Below are 19,121 nucleotides of genomic sequence, written 5' to 3'. Positions count from 1 at the left end.
TATTGAAAGCAAAAAAATATATTCACCATTCAATTATATTTATTAAAGTATTCATGAACTGATGAACATGCCTTATCTGTATTTATTTTCTATACATTCATCTAAAAATAATAACATACATATCAACTTTTAACCTGCTATACAATGTTTTTAGATTTACCCTGTAATACGGTAATTGTTTGTGATTAAAGAGACTTGTGACATGTCAAGGTCAATGTCAAAAATATTAATTATGTTTCTAGCCGAAAATATGTTGATCCCGCTGTACACCTGCTGGTAATGTTAATAAACTGCTAATTGTTTTATGACATTGTAAACAAAGACTCTCTTTTTGGATAAAAGTGAGTTAAGTTATAATAAATAGATGGTATCATTCTCTTCATATAAATATTGTTTTTAACATTTAGTTCTCCATTCATTGCATGATACATCTGAACGTTTTTAAGAATTAATTTATGAAATTTAAAAAAAGTTATTATTTTTCTAACTTTTCTTTTAAATCTGATACAGTACATATTTTATACTGGGCACTTGACTCCCTGGAAAGAAAATATGCTGGCATCATACAATCATCCTCAGAATAATGATTTACAGGAGAATTCATAGGAGTAGCTTATTTCAGCAATGTCCATATTATGCAAGGGACAAAATGCCAATATCAAATAAATATATGTTTACAATAATAATATATTTTATAATGGCCCACATGAATGAAAACGAAGAAAATGCAAATAAGCATAGGACAAAAGTTAAAGCAAATGCTTTGAGCAAAAGGTAGAAACAAAAGCGTTTCCTCTGTTTGCTGTGATTAATTACTTTATATTACCTTATACTTTCGATTCTTATATTTTGTACATGAGTAAAAGAATCTCGACATGCAGGTTATGACAAGTGTTAGAATAATAAAAATCGATGCCAAACAGCGAAAACAAGTAAGTAAAGAATCAGATTATAAAAAATGAAGTAATACAAAACAGAGCTGTAAATGAAAATTTTGAGTTTATTTTATAAATTGAGGAGTGATCTGTTGCTAACTTTATGTGAATGTATTCTTACATTGTATGTAGTTATCCAGATATTTTGTTGTAGATATCGAAGTTTTGTAATTTATTAAACGATAAATGATGGAAACAATAAAACGGAATTTCAACACCTGACATAAAATTGAAAAAAAAATCAATCCACAAAAAATGATATTCAAATATGAAGAAATTCTTCGAAAACAAATTTATCGAACAAAATTAACGAAGAAAATTGATAATATAAAGCACGAAGTTCTGTGCCTTTTTGAAATATAGGCTCAGTATCATATCTAAACATACTTTTATTTTGTGTAAAAAGTTAGCGCACCACGGGGTGACTCAGTCATAACTTCTAAAAATGATCTGCCAACCATTCAATACTTAATACTTACAATCACTAACTTGTGGATAATAACGAAGGTTATAATACGAGAAGTGCAAAATTAGGTGTGCAGTTGTTGTTATGAAAAAAGCATGCAGGGAGAAACACAGAAAAATCAACATTTACTTTTACGAACAAATTAAATTACAAATAAGGAATAAAAACTAATAACGGATAAAAACAATAATAACAAACATCAAACAATTGTATTTTTCCGATTCTCAACTGTATACCTACTTTTGCACCCTTCCCTTTCTTTATATATCCTTTCTTAGATGATCTACTTTAGGGATGGTTAAACATTAACTGAAAATAAACCTACATAAAAGTAACAGCAGACCACACTTTTTGCAGTTGAGTCTATGTCTGACTAGATGCATGTATTTAAAAGAATATGCTTATGTATATTTACTTGCCTTAATGTTTTTAACACCTAGTTTATTCTAAAATTGTCAACATGGACTTGCCGGATTAACAGGTCTATTACACAGGTGTATTGGCTATTAACACAAGGAGGAGCTTTTAATCAGAAAATCAAAAAATCTTTATATTTTCACCTGTAGTAGCTTTTCCTGTACACATAATAATACGTGTTTCGGACAAATTGGCCCCTCTTCAGCAGTTTTACTACAATGATGTTCTAGAAATGTATATTTACAAATATTTAATAAAATTACGTTGATTTTAAAAGAGCTGGCAACAAAATATTAAAACTTACAAAAATACTGTAAGTTTTAATATTTTATTGTCAGGTCTTCAGAAACGAACTGGATGCCAGGAAAATGTTACAGGTGAGTCAACGGAAAAATTGATCTTGTCTTATATAAATGCCGAAAAAGAGCTTAACGTTCAGGAAAAAAAATTAAAGTTATGTTAAATCTGTAAGCCTCTTCAAATGATATATTACAAGTACTTTTAGAACAATTAGATAGAATGCAGGCAATGGCATAGCTAGAATGGGTGACACCCGGTACAGATATCGTGGTGTCACCCCAAAGAATAAAAACTGTTAAAATTAATAAAAATCCAATAAACGTAAAGTATGATTTTATTTAATTAATACAAATAAGATCAATTAATTATCAAGTTACAATATTATGATGATAATAGTACAGTTTATTAATCATTCTTTCACATTTATGTAGGAAAGTGAAAGTTGGCTATGGCAAAAGAAGAATGAGAGTATAATTAATATACTGTCGTATACATATTATGTACAAACATTTAAAAGCTCTTTTTTCTAGCTTTAACAACGGCAAACTCGGAAATTATATCTTCAAAATTTATATTGTGTTGACTCATGTTCTATTGTTAATATGCCAAGATTGTTAGGTCTGATTTGGGTCATTGTTGCCCGCAAATAATTTTTAATTTATTTTAGTTTGCTGAAACTCCTCTCACACGAAGCAACTGATAAGGAAATTGTCAGAAATAAATTTAGTGCAACCATAAGATTCGCAAGACATTTTGTAAAATTAAATTATTTAATATAGATATCTTTGTTAAAATGGTTTCAAGCTTAAGTGATTTAACGTTCAAAAACATTCTGATAATTTCTTTAAGTTTTTATTTTTTTTTCCACGGACGGGGCGGGCCAACCCTTCCCCCACCCAGCTACGCCACTAAATTCATGTCTGGATTCAAAATATAGGCACTGCTATTGTAGATCTTGAATCTGGACTCACTTTACTCAAAAGTGATAAAGGGAAATGTAAAGTTAGAATTAACAAATCAAACAAAAATAAATGCAGTATGTAATTATTTACATGAAAAGTTTATGAAACAAAACAATAAAAAAAAGAAATAACTTCGTAATTTCAAGTTTAGAGAATGACGAAAAATAAATGATTTTCTATGCAAGGTTTTAAAATTATTTAGTGATAACCTTTAGGTTACGGATATGAATATCAACCATACTTATCGAATTGCGATATTTAAACCTTATTCAAAAAGACTAGTTATTTGTGAATTGTTTAACTTTATGTTTAAATCGAAAAAATATATAAAATATTAGTAAATTGAGAAATTCAAACATACGCATTAATGCTGGTTACTCGCCAAATATTAAAGTTATCAGAAATAAACTAAGACTTTATGGAAATGAAATATTTTCGAAATGAGCTACTAATATTAAAACTAATAAATTCCAAAAAATTATTCTTTAAGAAATACAAGTGAAATTCACTCTTTTAAATCCGATTTCGATAGAATTAAAAACAGAGATGGAGTAGAAAGTTATTTACTATTTCTCACTTTATTTTCTTTCCAAATATATTTCATTTATTAGTATCGTCAGTGTCCACTGATGAGGCTATTATTTTGCATATTTCAAATTGAAACTTGGAGATCAAGACAAAGCATGGGCTCCACATAAGATGTGCAGAAGATGCGAGGAAGATCTTCGTTTGTGGTTTAAGGGTAAGAAAACCTCATTCCTATGATATGGCGTGAACAGAAAAATCACACAACCGACTGCTACTTCTGTTCGGTAGATGTTAAAGAATTTAATACAAAAAATTAAAAATATATATTTTACCATAACCTCGACTCAGCTATTCGTCCAGTGTCCCATAGTTATGAAATACCAGTTTCACAGTCACCTTCTAATGGATGACATCCTGAGTGAGTCAAAAGATTCAGACACATTAGCTTCCCAGGATGAATCTAGCTCAGATTTATCTGTTGACAAAGGACCTCAACTTTTTTCTAAGAGTGAGCTCAACAGCCTAGTAAGAGACTTAGGTCTTTCAAAAGATGCTGCCGAATTGCTAGGATCGAGGCTAAAAATAAAAAACCTACTATCATCTGGGTCCTCATTTTCGTGGTGCAGGCATCGAGAGAAAAAATTTACTTAGTTTTTCTCTGAAGAGGGAAATCTGGTTTATTGTAATGATATTCATAGGCTCATGAAGTGCGTTGAAATACAATATGATTCACCAGAATGGCGCGTATTCATTAATTCATCTAAAACTATCCTCGAAGCAGTCTTTCTGCATAATGGAAATGTATTTGCATCTCTTTCTATGGGACACTTAGTTCATATGGGGAAAAAGTCTATACTGATTTGGCTACAATTCTTGAGAAAATCAAATATCAAGAGCATCAATAGATGGTTTGTGGAGATTTTAAAATACTACCCATGTTGTTGGGTCAGCAGGGAGTTATACAAAATATTTTTGCTTTCTTTGTTTATGGTATAGTAGTGCAAGAGAGTTGCACCGGACAAAAACTGACTGGCCAGCACAAGGCAGTTTAATCCACGGCGAGAAAAACGTCATCAAAACGACATTGGTTTCCCCAGAAAAAGTGTTATTATCACCTCTTCATATTGAATTGGGGCTCATAAAGCAGTTTGTCAAATTACTGCCAAGAGATAAAGATTGTTTCAGATATCTGTGTTCCAAGTGCCCGAAACTGTCTGAACCAAGTTAAAAGAAAGAGTTTTCACTGGTCTCAACATAAAAAAACTTTTATCTGATTAACTCTTTTTGGAAACTATGGGAGAAAAGGAAAAAGAAGCATGGGGTGCTGTCAAGAATGTAGTGCACAAGTTTTTGGGGGAATACTAAAAACCCTGACTAAAAAATCATTATACAACACATGCTGGCAGTATATGAAGCTCACGGGTGCAAAATGAGCTTAAAAGTTCATTTCTTACACTCCCATATTGACTATTTTCCCGAAAACTTGGAAGCCTACAGTAAAGAACGGGGTGAAAGATTTCACCAGATGTCCGTGATATCGAGAGACGTTATTCAGGAAAATGAGATGTCAATATGTTATCTGACTACTGTTGGATGCTCAATCGAGGAACCAGAGAAGGAAGTCGGAAATAAGTTCGGAGAAGTATCAAAGAAAAGAAGAAAAGGTGTCATAAGAAAAAAGAGTGTACTAATATTGTGTATAAATATCAGAAACAATTTTTTGATTAGTTGTAAGAAAAGAGTATACTTACTTCATTGTAATAAATAAGAATTTTTATCAAATATTTGTTTTTATTTTGCAAAAACCTATGCGTGATGAGATGTTACGGAAGTCATTATTATAATCTCCGATCTTTACAACAAATTGTAAGATAGCAGAAATTCTTATATTAGCAATAGTCTTTAACAATAACATTTCGCGAATTACGCAACAATTGTTGTTCTTATCTACCTGAGAAAGTCTCCCGTTACATTTTTTCGAAAGCAACATGACGCTTTCTCGTGAACTATTAACTTCAGCACGGCCGAAATCGCTCGTGAATATCATCAGAGACGGCCGAAAAAAGTCAGTCGCGGCGACTGACTCTTTTCTTTCCTCTGGATAGAAGTCGTCAGATAGCAACCGGACTTTTGTGTTTTTGTGCCTCCTATTTGGATTATTTGCAACAGGATTTATTAAGTGCCAAAGAAACTTGAAAGAACGTCGTCGCTAGAACTTTGGATTAAGTCAAGAACTTGATTATCAATTATCAGCTATTCAAGAATCAACCAAACTCCAGATATTTATCACTCCGCGAATCGTATGTGAACTCTCTCTCTCCGTGACAACACTTTATCCAATATGTTTTTAAATGAACCCTTGTTAATTGTTAAGTGTATCTGAGTCACTTCCAATGTTGTCTCTCGAATCGACATTATGAATCCGTCTGATCACGTACGGGACCGCTCGCTCGACAGCATGACGTAACCGCCTTCTCGGTTTCCGTGTTTCGAGAAACACGGTGGTGTCAATCCTGACAGGGTGCCAAAGAGGTGCCAACCCGAAGGGTCACAGTGGTGTCAGAGTGCGGGATTTTAAGATAGTAACGGAGACTAGCTAGGAAAATGGAAGGAAAAGAAGGTCGCGCGCCGCGTGGAGGGACAGCAGGAAGTGCTGCGGTAGGCGGACTTGGTGGCATGATTTTTTTCATACTCTCTTTTGCTGGAGATCCAGATGGCCTTAAGGTGACGGATTTTTTTTGAGTCCTTAGAGGTGATTGGTAAATTGACAAATTGCACCAAGGCGCAATGCTTAGAAGTAGCTAAACTGCGATTAACGGGAATAGACCGAGATTTTGCGTGGAAGGATGCCACGATGAAAGATGTAACAACTTATGACGAATTCAAAAAGCTTATGATAAAAAGATTTGAAAAGGAACCTATCTCTTTACAATTACAGAAGTTTCACGCTTGCGTGCAAGCGCTGGGAGAGGACGTGCAGACTTATGCCGTCCAATTGCAAACCTTAGTGGTATAAATTATTAAAGAGCAACCAAGTGATAATGCACAGGAACGGGAAGTTGTAAAACGGTGCCAACAAAAGGAAAGAGACAAACGGTTGTTAGTACAGTTTATGAGTGGACTCAATGATCGAATAAAGCGACACGTGATGTCGATAAGGCGGTGCGAATAGCTATTAGCGAAGAGAGCATAGAACAATTGACGGGAAAACCTCGGGGAATAATAAGGACTATAGATAACACTAGCGAAAATGATACTAACCATAAACCATTAGAAGAAATGTTGACGAAAATTCAGGAGCAACTTCAACGACTGACATCCTCGGACTATAGTAGAGGAGATCCTTGACGTGGACCTCCCCGTGGGCTGCGTCTTCGGGATTATCGAGACTCAAGACGACAATACCAATCTTCAGGGGGACAAGGCGACGACTCACGAGGACCCCGAGATACATACATTGATAGAACAAGGAGGGAAAATCAGAACCTTACATATGCCCCTCGATATGGAACAAGGAATTCAACGAATAATCCTAGAGGTCGAGGAATCAGACGAGCTCGATCAATACCACCTAGGGGACAAGCATATGGGCGAATTAATAAAGTAAACTGGCAAAAGCTTAGAATGGGGACCAATCAACGATCTACTAGGGATCCCCCGTATTCAAGGAGAGACCACTTCCAGTCATCTGGAGAGACAAATCATTTCCGATCATCGAGAATAACAAACGAATACCAAGCAGGACGTGAGATGCAATTAATATATAGAAACCGAGGGGGAATTAAATCGCTGGGCCGTGATTTCGAACCAAATTTAGCTTGTCGAATCAATAGATATGCTGTTCGATTGGCCATAGATACCGGCTCTAAAGTAATGCTTCTTTCCTATTCTCTAGCTCAACGAAGTTGCTTGAGTACAACTTGATAGGAAAAAGGGGACGATTTTATTTCAGAGCGTTACAGGCCATGGGATAATAACATACGGAGCCCTAGACGTTTTGTTTTGAAATTGGCCCTTTACGGTTCTCATACTCTTGCAATATAGTTGATAATTTGATTACCCAACCGTTTGATGGATTACTCAGAAGAGATATCATTACCTCACAGAGATTAACAATTTGTTTAGCAAGAGAGATATTACTACTCCCCAAGGAAGAGGAGATCCCTTTCCAAAAGTGACCCAAAAGACAGAGAACTACAACATTAGCACAGGTGGATAGAAAACGAAATCATAAGGGCATCTATATAAATTTTGAAAAATACACGAGGCCCAGGCAGTCTTCCATCCCAAATATTTCTAAAAATTAACCTCCGGAATCCAGATCAACAGGGAATTCAGAACCAACTCAAGAGGTAGTTCTATTAACAGATTGTAATCTTTCTCCAAGAACGGAAGTAAGTACAATGGGCCGAATCATCAGAGTGAAGAAAAAAGGCCTAGTTGGAATTATAGAAGCGGGGAAGCTTCAGCAGGATGGAGTTGTGGGAGCAGATATCCTAGTTAAAATTAAGAAAGGAGAACAAGTGCCTATTCGCATAACTAGTTTTTCCACTCAACCGAGGAAGATTCCCAAGGGAGAATGTAAAGGGACCTTTCTTCGAGCCGTGGAAGACAACCCTTCCCCAACTTCGAAGCCTATCAATCTATCACCTAACCCAACCATTATCAAAGAGGAATTCAGTAGACTATTTGATTGGTCCCATATCGGAAAAGAAAAGAAAAAACCATTACTAGATTTATTATATAAATATCACCATGTCTTTGCTACCAACGATTAAGACTTAGGATATTGTCAGGTAGTCGAACATGAAATTAATACTAGAGATTCTTCTCCCATCTATCAACCTCCGTATCGGATACCCTATGCTCAGAGAGAGAAAATAAACAAAATCATTGACTAATTACTAGAAAACAAAATAATAACCCATTCAAAATCACCATGGTCAGCGCCAGCATTATTGGCTAAAAAGAAGGACCCAGGACTATAGCGTCTTGTCATAGACTATAGGAAATTAAATAAAGTGACTAAAAACGATCCATATCCCTTACCTTTGGTGCAGGAAGCTCTCAGCTTGATGGGACAAGCAAAATACTTCTCCACAATGGACACCCTTTTGGGGTTCTGGCAATTAGCCCTAAAGGATAAGGAGAAATCAGCATTTTCCAGTCCCTACAGACACTATCAGTGGAATCGTATGCCGTTGGGTTTGGCTGGAAGTCCTGCCTCTTGGCAAAGGGCTGCGGACTTTATCCTTAATGGGTTAATACCGTATATCTTACATACCTATCATGACACTCCAATTGGCGGTCATTTGGGACCCCAGAAAATGCTACAAAAACTTCAACCCTTATTTTTTTGGTCGACTATGAACCGAGATATAAAAAACTACTGTCAAAATTGTCAACGATGTGCTCTCCATAAACGAAAGGATAAACGAACTGAAGCTGAGTTACAGCTATTCCCTCCTTTAACACATTTATTTGAACATACTGCTATGGATATAGTGGGACCTTTACCCATTACCAATAACGGAAATAAATATATATTAGTCTTTGTTGACCATTTTAGCCGCTATGCCAAAGCTATACCTCTACCTAACACCCTTAGTAAAACTATAGCTAAGGCCTTTGTTGTTAATATCATCTTCAGACATCTCACCCCAGTACAACTCCTTACCGACAGAGCTCCAAATTTAATCTCAAAAATGTTCAAGGAGGTATGTGAATTACTTCAAACTAAACAACTGCTTACGACAGCTTATCACTCAGCCTGCAACGGCATAGTCGAAAGGTTCAATAGAACCCTCATTGACATTATATCACATTATGTGTCGAAGGATCAACAAGATTGGGATGAGTGGATTCCCTATGCTTTATTCGCATACAACACCACAATCCATGCTTCTACCAATGATAGCCCATCTTTCTTGCTATATGGAAGGGACCCTACATACCCATTTGTTCTCATCACCCGTCCTACACGGACACGATGTGACGTGGAAGAGAACTTTGCCGCAGAATTGCAACTACGAATGGCTAACGCACATCGGGTTGCTTGAGAACACGCCGAGCAAGCCGCTAGAGAACGTCAGAAACAACACCGTCATACCCATAAAATATCTACTTATCAAGTGGGGGATAGAGTTTTCCTTAACGAGATCGCTCTCTCTCCGGGTCTTAAGAAGAAACTGGCACCCAGATGGTCGGGTCCATTTCGCATTATAACTAAATTGAGTCCTGTTACCTTTATAATCGAAAAGATCCAAACAAAAAAGACCCTCCATGTCCACGCTTACCGGTTAAAACATGGCACCGCTCAACTAGAATTAGGAGAAATGAATGAATCTGAAATACAACCAATCATAACTTCCAATGTTGTCTCTCAAATCGACATTACAAATCCGTCTGACCACGTACGGGACTGCTCGCTCGACGGCGTGACGTAATCGCCGTCTCGGTTTCCGTGTTTTCGAGAAACACGGTAGTTTCAATTTTGACAGGGTACCAAAGAGGTGCCGACCCGAAAGGACACAGTGCATCGCGCAAAGGATTTGTTCGGTAAGAAGGTTTCGTATGTATCCTAGAGATTCTCTACATGTGTGACATTGGGAAATTCGGGGTCTACAATCGGGACAGACAACATGCCCATTAGTGCACTGGTAGACTGGTGCTTTTAAGCGGTTATAGCATATAGGGCAATTAAATAAGGCGTCCAAAGAAGGGTTCATTGTGATGAGTGTATGCAGCAGGGAATAGACTGTAAAGAAGAAAGGAAGAAGATGCAAAAAAAGGTATATAATGTTAAAAGGGTAATTATATCTAAATATTAAAGATATGGTTATAGCAGGTGTTGTTTACATAAGAATGGGTGTGCGGTCTCCCGAAGGAGGGGGAGATATTTCGGAATTTCGTGTGATTAAATCGGATGCGCGTTGGACCAGTTCTATGGTGGGTCTGATGCGGCGGGGTTGCGGTCGAGGGTGACGTAGTCTTAAATAAATAACACTGAGGATACTTCCTATCCCAAGAACAGCGATGAAGGCTGACACGATAAAAATGGTAGTAGGTGTAGAGACTCGAGAAGAGGGTTTATAATTTGGTTGAGCCGTAAGAAGTTGTTCTAGATCGAGTTCCATTTTGGTTAGTGATTTGTCGGCTCGTAAGATCTCTGCATCTGTTTGCATCTCGGAGGTTAAAATGGGAAGTTGAGGTTGTGTGAGTCGAGTTTGGATGATTTTTAATTCTGTTTCATTGATAATATTTTCGATAGGAGGAATGATAAAATGATTCGTAGTTTCGAGATGGATTGCAGTTTTCCTTTGAAAATGCGAAGTTAAAACAATTCCGGGAAGATATCCGACACAAGTTTCAGGAAGTATTATTATACCCGTATTGTTTATTTTAGAGATGGTAATTGGAGGATCTTTCTTGCCGTTGGAGGGACATTTAATGGTTAGGCTCATAGGAGTAGGAATGGAATAAGTCCAAGTTCCTTGGTTATCTATACGTCGGAAAATAGGAGAATAAGCCCTAATTAATCGTCGAGGACATAATTGATTAATAAATTTTTCATTTCCCAAGTATAAGGAATATTCGCAGCTCTGTCTTGGCGATTGCCAGATAGGTACGCTGGGTGAGCATATGGCTACAGAAGTCGTTTGACATTTCATTAATTCATGATACGATAATAACATATAGGATTGACGATTTCTTGACAAAGCGATAATTGGATAAGAATTGTTATAATAAACAAAAGATTGTATAGTGGGATAATATACAGGTAGTCGCACAATTTCGTAGATATCAAAATATCTTGTGGGAGTAATGAGAAATATTTTGGCGAAAAGGCGGAGAATTTTTGGTAATGCTATAGCTGTAATAGATGTCCATTGGTAATATTTGAAGATGGTTTCAAGGCGGGGTGTTTCCAAGAAGGAATATTCTTCGGGTAAATGTAATTGTATCTCTTTGAGGGTGTTCAATAACACTTCTTTAGGGAGAAAATAAGTGCTATGTCGGCCTTGTTCCAAGGTTTCGATGGCATTTCGGATTTCAAGTATTAGAGTTCGAAATTCTCTGATGAGGAACTCGGTAGATCGAACTGCTGATTCCACTGCTAAATGATATTCGTTTTGGATTAATGTTTTTTCGATGAGGATTTGCTTTTTTATCAGAGTATAAATTTGGTTTCGGTTTGTCTTGGCGATTCGTAAGGTATCATTGAGTAAAGTAGCTTGAGACTGGAGAAAGTGAGTAAATTCCATATTTGTTTCGGATAATTGCGCTATTTTTTCGTTGAGACTTTCAATATCTTCCGAGGTGGCTGTTCCAAATAGATATTTGAGGATTTTGCCTCCAGCATTTATTAAGCCTCTTTTTTCTCGAGTAACGTTAGTAAGGGTTACTAATGTTTGTAATTCCCGGTAATCCGATTCATATCCTGTTAAAGTGGTCTGTAAGAAGGTGAGTTCATTAACAGATAGAGACCATCGTGGAGCGGTATGGTTATCTTGAAATGAAAAGCGCATTCGCTGTACTAATGTGATTAACAATTGAATATGTCGCTTTAAAAGGTGTAATTGTTCTTCGTAAGGATCAAAAGATATATCCAAAACGAGAATCTAGTAATTGGTAGTCATAAAGAAATTTTCCTGGTGTACAAAGGCAACACCTTTGTGGAGATTACGAGGGTCCTCTCGTGGGTTGATATGCAGAGTGGAGATCCCTGAGGTGAAGAAGGCAAATTGGAGTAGAAGGGTTAAGTGCATGGTGGATGATGATATTCTGGAGGAGAAAAAAATTGAAGTGATTAAAGAGATGTAGAGAGGGACTATATCAAGTTATTTTCAAGTCTTTTTTTATCAAGTTTATTTTAAAACGTTAGAGAAGGAAGGATCCTTGGTATCATGGATTTTTGTTTCTTACGTTAAGTCCCTCGTTTCGTTATTTTTGATTGAGTGTTAAGTCTATTTTTAGGTGGGCTAGCCTTTCGTTTAGAAATTCGACTTTGTCGAGGAGTGGGAAGAATCCAAGGTTGTTCCTCCACGGGTCCTTGACTTCTTAAGGCATAAGGAGGTGAAGGAGTTAGTTCAGGTTCTCTCGTTTCCTCCTCAGTAGTTACGTCTTCTTTGTCTCTTCTTTCCGATTCTGCTTGTTGCTGTATTTCAGTGAGGATGCCATCTTCACCAATTTCTCATCACCATTACAAAAAGTTCTCCTATAAACCCATCTTTTATACTCACCGTTCAGTTTCTAGACAATCCTATTTCCCATGCTAAATTTATCTACAACCTCAAATTCAAAAAAGGAGATCATACTCTCCGTTGGACCTCAGTTATCCATGACGAAATTCCTCCATCACCTACAAATCCTTCTACACCCTCTCTTGCAATTCCTTTCGAGCTTTTACAATTTTTCGAAAGTTCTAATAGCTTTAAATTCATTCTGAACATTTCCACTGTAGATGAATAATAATAACGATCCCAGCATTTCCCAAACCAATCAAGAATCTGCCATAACCCAAGAAGTCAACGCCGAAACTCTTCGAGCAGCCATTCGTTTCGCTCGTTCTCAGCGACCAAGATCCCTTCTTCCAGTTACAATAATTCTTCCAATTGGATATTCTGCGCCACCTCAACTAGAACAAGAGTACCGAGACGCCAATCGCCATCATCGACCAGAACCAGACTTCATCGGATCTAATGAATCCCTTAATTCTATAGAAGCTACTACTACTACTAGTAGTCCTCCGGAAATTATACCACATGCCTCTCGTACTCCTATCTTTCGTTCTCCTTCTTCCCGCTCCACTTCCCATCCTCACAACCAATCCCATCCTAGAAATTCCACCTCAACTTTTCTTCATCTTTTCACCTATAAATCGTTTATATTCCTATACAAAATATTATAATCATGTCATAAATATTATTCGTATTATATAACCAATTTTTTTTTTGTAACCTAAATTTATTTTTATTAAAACAACATTTATATTTACCTTTAACCACGTGTCCGAGTGTTTTATTTTAACCGCGTAACATAAATAAAGTGAGAGAGAGTAACCTAAATTTGTAAACTAAATTTATATAAATAAAAACCTGTGTACTCCTATTACCAATATGTAACTTGTACTCCTATTACTATTATGTAAACAGAAAAAAAAAGAGAGAGTAAAAGTCCAACTTATCAATGTTCTTATATCACAATCTAAAATCGAACTGGCACTTTCACGAACAAGCTCGATTTTCAAAAGGCCGGAGTGATGTAAGAGAGAAGCAATTCTTATATTAGAAATAGTCTTTAACAAAAACATTTCGCGAATTACGCAACAATTGTTGTTCTTATCTACCTGAGAAAGTCTCCCGTTACATTTTCTCGAAAGCAACATGACGCTTTCTCGTGAACTATTAACTTCAGCACGGCCGAAATCGCTCGTGAATATCATCAGAGACGGCCGAAAAAAGTCAGTCGCGGCGACTGACTCTTTTCTTTCCTCTGGATAGAAGTCGTCAGATAGCAACCGGACTTTTGTGTTTTTGTGCCTCCTATTTGGATTATTTGCAACAGGATTTATTAAGTGCCAAAGAAACTTGAAAGAACGTCGTCGCTAGAACTTTGGATTAAGTCAAGAACTTGATTATCAATTATCAGCTATTCAAGAATCAACCAAACTCCAGATATTTATCACTCCGCGAATCGTATGTGAACTCTCTCTCTCCGTGACAACACTTTATCCAATATGTTTTTAAATGAACCCTTGTTAATTGTTAAGTGTATCTGAGTCACTTCCAATGTTGTCTCTCGAATCGACATTACGAATCCGTCTGATCACGTACAGGACCGCTCGCTCGATGGCATGGTGTAATCGCCGTCTCGGTTTCCGTGTTTCGAGAAACACGGTGGTGTCAATCCTGACAGGGTACCAAAGAGGTGCCAACCCAAACGGTCACAATATAATTCAGCAAAAATGTCTAATGCAGCTGGAAAAAATTTTTTGCAGACCTGTGATATTAGGACAAGAAACATTGTACTTTCTATACATTAAATAAAGCAATCCAGGAAATAACTCATGGTTCACCATAAACTCAAAAAATTGCATGATCTCGTATGCGCAAATTATAAGTATTTATAAGATAAAATAAACAAATACAATTACCAAACAAATACATTAGTCACAATTAATAAGATGTGATGCTAACAATACTCGAGCAAAAAAGTTAAATGCTTGGAGTTACTTTGTCATTTCCTGATCAGCTACAAATATGTATATTTTCGACTAATGTATGAAACTTTATATTTATTAAATATCTGTATTTCATATTTATTAACAATAACGAAGTTATGCATTATTTCTATATTTTATTTATAGGTTTATCACAATTATATAAATTATTTTATTATTATAATTTAACTTAATTACCTCAGTTTTGAATATAATTTACTCAAAGCAAATTGTATAGGAATGTAGAAAAATATGGCCAAAAATCCTACTAGAATAGTCCATCCGTAATATTGCCATAACATCGCTATCGCAGTGATAATGAAGAAAGGATTTGTAAATAAATATGGAATGGAATTGGTCTGCTGTAATATATAAGAAAGTTAGTTTTATATTATTATACAAAATACTATTTATTCGATTACTATTAACATAAATTTAAGTATAATTATTACAGAAACTATAAAACATATTAAGTTTAAATAGCTAGTATACTTTTTAAAAGATTTCACTTTTTTAATTTCACAACTACAGGATCAAAAGATGCTAGACACTCAATAAGTAAAAATTACTTGGATTTTTATACATTCAGAAATTTTGGTAACTTATATCATTTCTGGATGTGAAAAACATACATGTACAGTTTGTATCCAGGCTGTACATGTATTGCTTTGAATTCTTTAAAAGTATTGTTTTAAAAGCATTAATATTAAATCAGGCAGTTTGTACTGTTTTACTCGTATAAGTGAATGAAAAACTTGTACATATTCTACGAACCTGTTTTTGCATGAAACCGATAACAACACAATCACACATAGTCATATACCATTAATTTTTCATTATTTCACCGTAAACTCAACAGTTAACACTACATTACTTTTTATTCTACACTGAAAGAAACTCGTTTACAAAACATTAATTACAGTACTGATAAATTCGTCTTTTGAAAAATTACAACTACTTTTAGAAGTTCATTTCACTGCTGCGAAGAAAGGATCATAGGCCTATGTAATGGCATCTTTTTATAACGCCAACATACTAAAACACCCATATCCTCATGTAAACACAAATTACTTTTTTCCTGTGTATTTTTAAAGCGTATCGAGTTCAATAGTCAGAAGAACTGAAAATAGTTGGTAGTAATTATTCTGTGATTAAATGCAGTTTATTTTACAGGATCACATTCATCGGCAACTATTTAGGTGATTTTTGGTATTAACTGATTACACTGCATATAAATGTTTTACTTCAAATAGCACATTTCTGGAAAACTCTGACAAATTTTAAAATTATTTATTTTTTAGTTTATGAAATAGTTGTATCCTATACAACTTAATTTATTTAATCTGATTTCAAAGCAACATCTTCATGAAAAAAAGATGCGGCACTTGATTGAAATAAAGATTTGACANTCTGTGACAAATTCCTTGTTAATCCACTAATAATTGTAACAATTACTATATATCTAGCATGTCACTATTCTCACTGTATCAAACTGGGTTATACCTATGTGGCGCCCAGTATACGCTGTACCTAGTGTGTTGAATAAAATATATCTGTATCTGTATCTGTGTCTGTGTCTGTAGAGAATTATGAGGCTATGAATGCCATACATGATTGTGTGTTTGTGCCTATTATATGTTATGCATCTGGTGTGTGGGGTGATGCGGCATTCCACTCTCACAATCACCGTAAGCTCAGAACAGCTCAACGCTTTGCGCTTCTGCGCATGACCAGATCCTACATTACCGTTTCGAATGCTGTGCTTCCCGTTTTAGCAGGAAAGCTTCCTATCCTTCAGCAGATTCAATATAGCACCGGCAGGTCTCTCCTCACCCGAGGTAAATGTATTACCATCACGAATTACTCGTTCGATGCTTCTTGTTATGAGGTTAGTAACTCTTTTGCTGAATTGCCGCACCCTGCTTTTAGAAGAGGGCTTGGATCTTGTGACTGTACAGTACATCTGTTATAGAAGTTTACACGGACAGGTCAAAAACCGAACAAGGCACCTCCAGCGCTTTTGTAGTATATATCAGAAATGAAGAAACGTTCCATGAAGTCTTTCTCTTGCACCCGGAGTGCTCGGTGTTTTAGGCAGAGATGTTTGCCGTTTTCAAAGCGATTGACTATTGTAACGCAAACTATTACAGCTGTGACATTTCTGTCTTCACAGACAGCTATGCTGCTGTTCAGGTATTGAGAAATAAAGACATCCTTCACCCTATCGCTAGGGATATCTTCATTTTAGCTGATCAGTCCAGCAACAAGTACAACATCAATTGGATTAGAGGACACTGTGGCACTCCGGGTAACGAACGTGCCGACGCATTGGCTCGGGCGACAACTTTGCTAACAGGCATCAATTTATCATATGTACAGCTTCCAACTTCCAGAATTAAACAACTTTTATGGCATCATTGCATCAAAGAGTGGCAAAAGGAATGGGATCGTTTACCACAACAACATATCTTCCGTCAATTTATTCCAAACATTGCAAGGCGCCTTACATGGAAGTGGTTTCACCCACAACACCAGATCTCACAGATGATAACCGAACATGAGCGATTTAATGTATACTTGAACCGTTTTCATCACAGTGACACGAATTGCTGCCAAATGTGCAATGTGCAGGATGGAGTGAGACATTATCTTCTGTCCTGCCCAATGTTGGAAGATATCAGGTGCACGCTTTAAACTGCAAATGGAAGAGGACAACAATAAGTGGCCGTGTGAACTTGAATTACTACTATCCAGCAAAAGTTACTTTGATCTTTTTAACATCATGACTAAATTTTACATCAATAAGACTTTAATACACTAAGTATGGTGCATTTTTTATTCTTTTTCCTTGTACATACGCGGTATTTTACTTTGCTTTGCTTTTTTTAATAATAGTTTTTTTATGTCGGTTTATTTTTTACGTTCGGCATGTGTCAACTGTGTAAGTCATGTATACATTCTTCTGACTGTGCCCAGCGAGGTCGGGCGAATAAAGAATAGTTTCTCTACAGACAGACAGTCTGTAGAGAATTATGATAAAGTATTATGAACAAAAATATATAAAAATTCTATAGTCATTTCACATCACTTGCAAAAAATTGGANTTGTACTGTTTTACTCGTATAAGTGAATGAAAAACTTGTACATATTCTACGAACCTGTTTTTGCATGAAACCGATAACAACACAATCACACATAGTCATATACCATTAATTTTTCATTATTTCACCGTAAACTCAACAGTTAACACTACATTACTTTTTATTCTACACTGAAAGAAACTCGTTTACAAAACATTAATTACAGTACTGATAAATTCGTCCTTTGAAAAATTACAACTACTTTTAGAAGTTCATTTCACTGCTGTGAAGAAAGGATAGTAGGCCTATGTAATGGCATCTTTTTATAACGCCAACATACCAAAACACCCATATCCCCATGTAAACACAAATTACTTTTTTCCTGTGTATTTTTAAGGCGCATCGAGTTCAATAGTCAGAAGAACTGAAAATAGTTGGTAGTAATTATTCTGTGATGAAATGCACTTTATTTTACAGAATCACATTCATCGGCAACAATTTAGGTGATTTTTGTTATTAACTGATTACACTGCATATAAATGTTTTACTTCAAATAGCACATTTCTGGAAAACTCTGAAATGTGTTTTGACTATTTTTCACAAATTTTAAAATTATTTAGTCTTTAGTTTATGAAATAATTGTATCCTATACAGCTTAATTTATTTAATCTGATTTCAAAGCAACACCTTCATGAAAAAAAGTTTATTTTTTATTGTATTTATTACTTTGTTTATAAAAAATTGCCAATATCGAATATTTCTAGCCTGAAGAGTGTATGTTTGCATTACGAAATACAATAGTAGTAAAAATTTCTTTTGCAAACTGAACTTTGCCTGTTGATAAGAAAGTCTTAGCTAAAACACTTATTCAGGTTTATTGTTTGATAGTCTGAATTAGAACACCAGTATAATTCCTGCTTTCATAAGACTTTCAAAATTGAGATAATGCAGGTAATGAGAAACAGTTTCATTTAGAAATAAATAATATGATGGCTGTGTATTTTTTACATGGTGAAGAAAATGATATTTTTCAATTTATCAAAAATAAAATAAACTCATAACCGTTAAAATCAGTGTTGCCGCAATAAAATTTCAAAACGTACTGAAGCGCCTTCAAAAAATGTACTATTTTCCTTCAAAATGTACTAGTTCTATGAATACTTTGTTTACGTGCCTATATATATATATAGGCACGTAATTTATATATATATA

General features: G+C 35.5%; 1 protein-coding gene across 1 annotated transcript in view; it reads right to left on the bottom strand.

Annotated features, from left to right (window-relative positions):
- The window catches only part of LOC111617743 (multidrug resistance-associated protein 4-like), an 81,877-nt gene that overhangs the window by 51,874 nt on the left and 10,882 nt on the right, over nucleotides 1-19,121 (bottom strand). Inside the window, exon 3 of the mRNA XM_023359032.1 lies at nucleotides 15,028-15,191. Coding sequence (XP_023214800.1) covers nucleotides 15,028-15,191 — 164 coding nt within the window. The remainder of the gene's footprint in view (nucleotides 1-15,027; nucleotides 15,192-19,121) is intronic.

The sequence above is a fragment of the Centruroides sculpturatus genome, unplaced genomic scaffold (assembly GCF_000671375.1).
Source record: "Centruroides sculpturatus isolate CEXI.00-Female unplaced genomic scaffold, Cexi_2.0 scaffold1651, whole genome shotgun sequence".
In the NCBI taxonomy this organism is placed as follows: domain Eukaryota; kingdom Metazoa; phylum Arthropoda; class Arachnida; order Scorpiones; family Buthidae; genus Centruroides; species Centruroides sculpturatus.
This window is presented reverse-complemented; position numbering and strand designations above follow the sequence as displayed.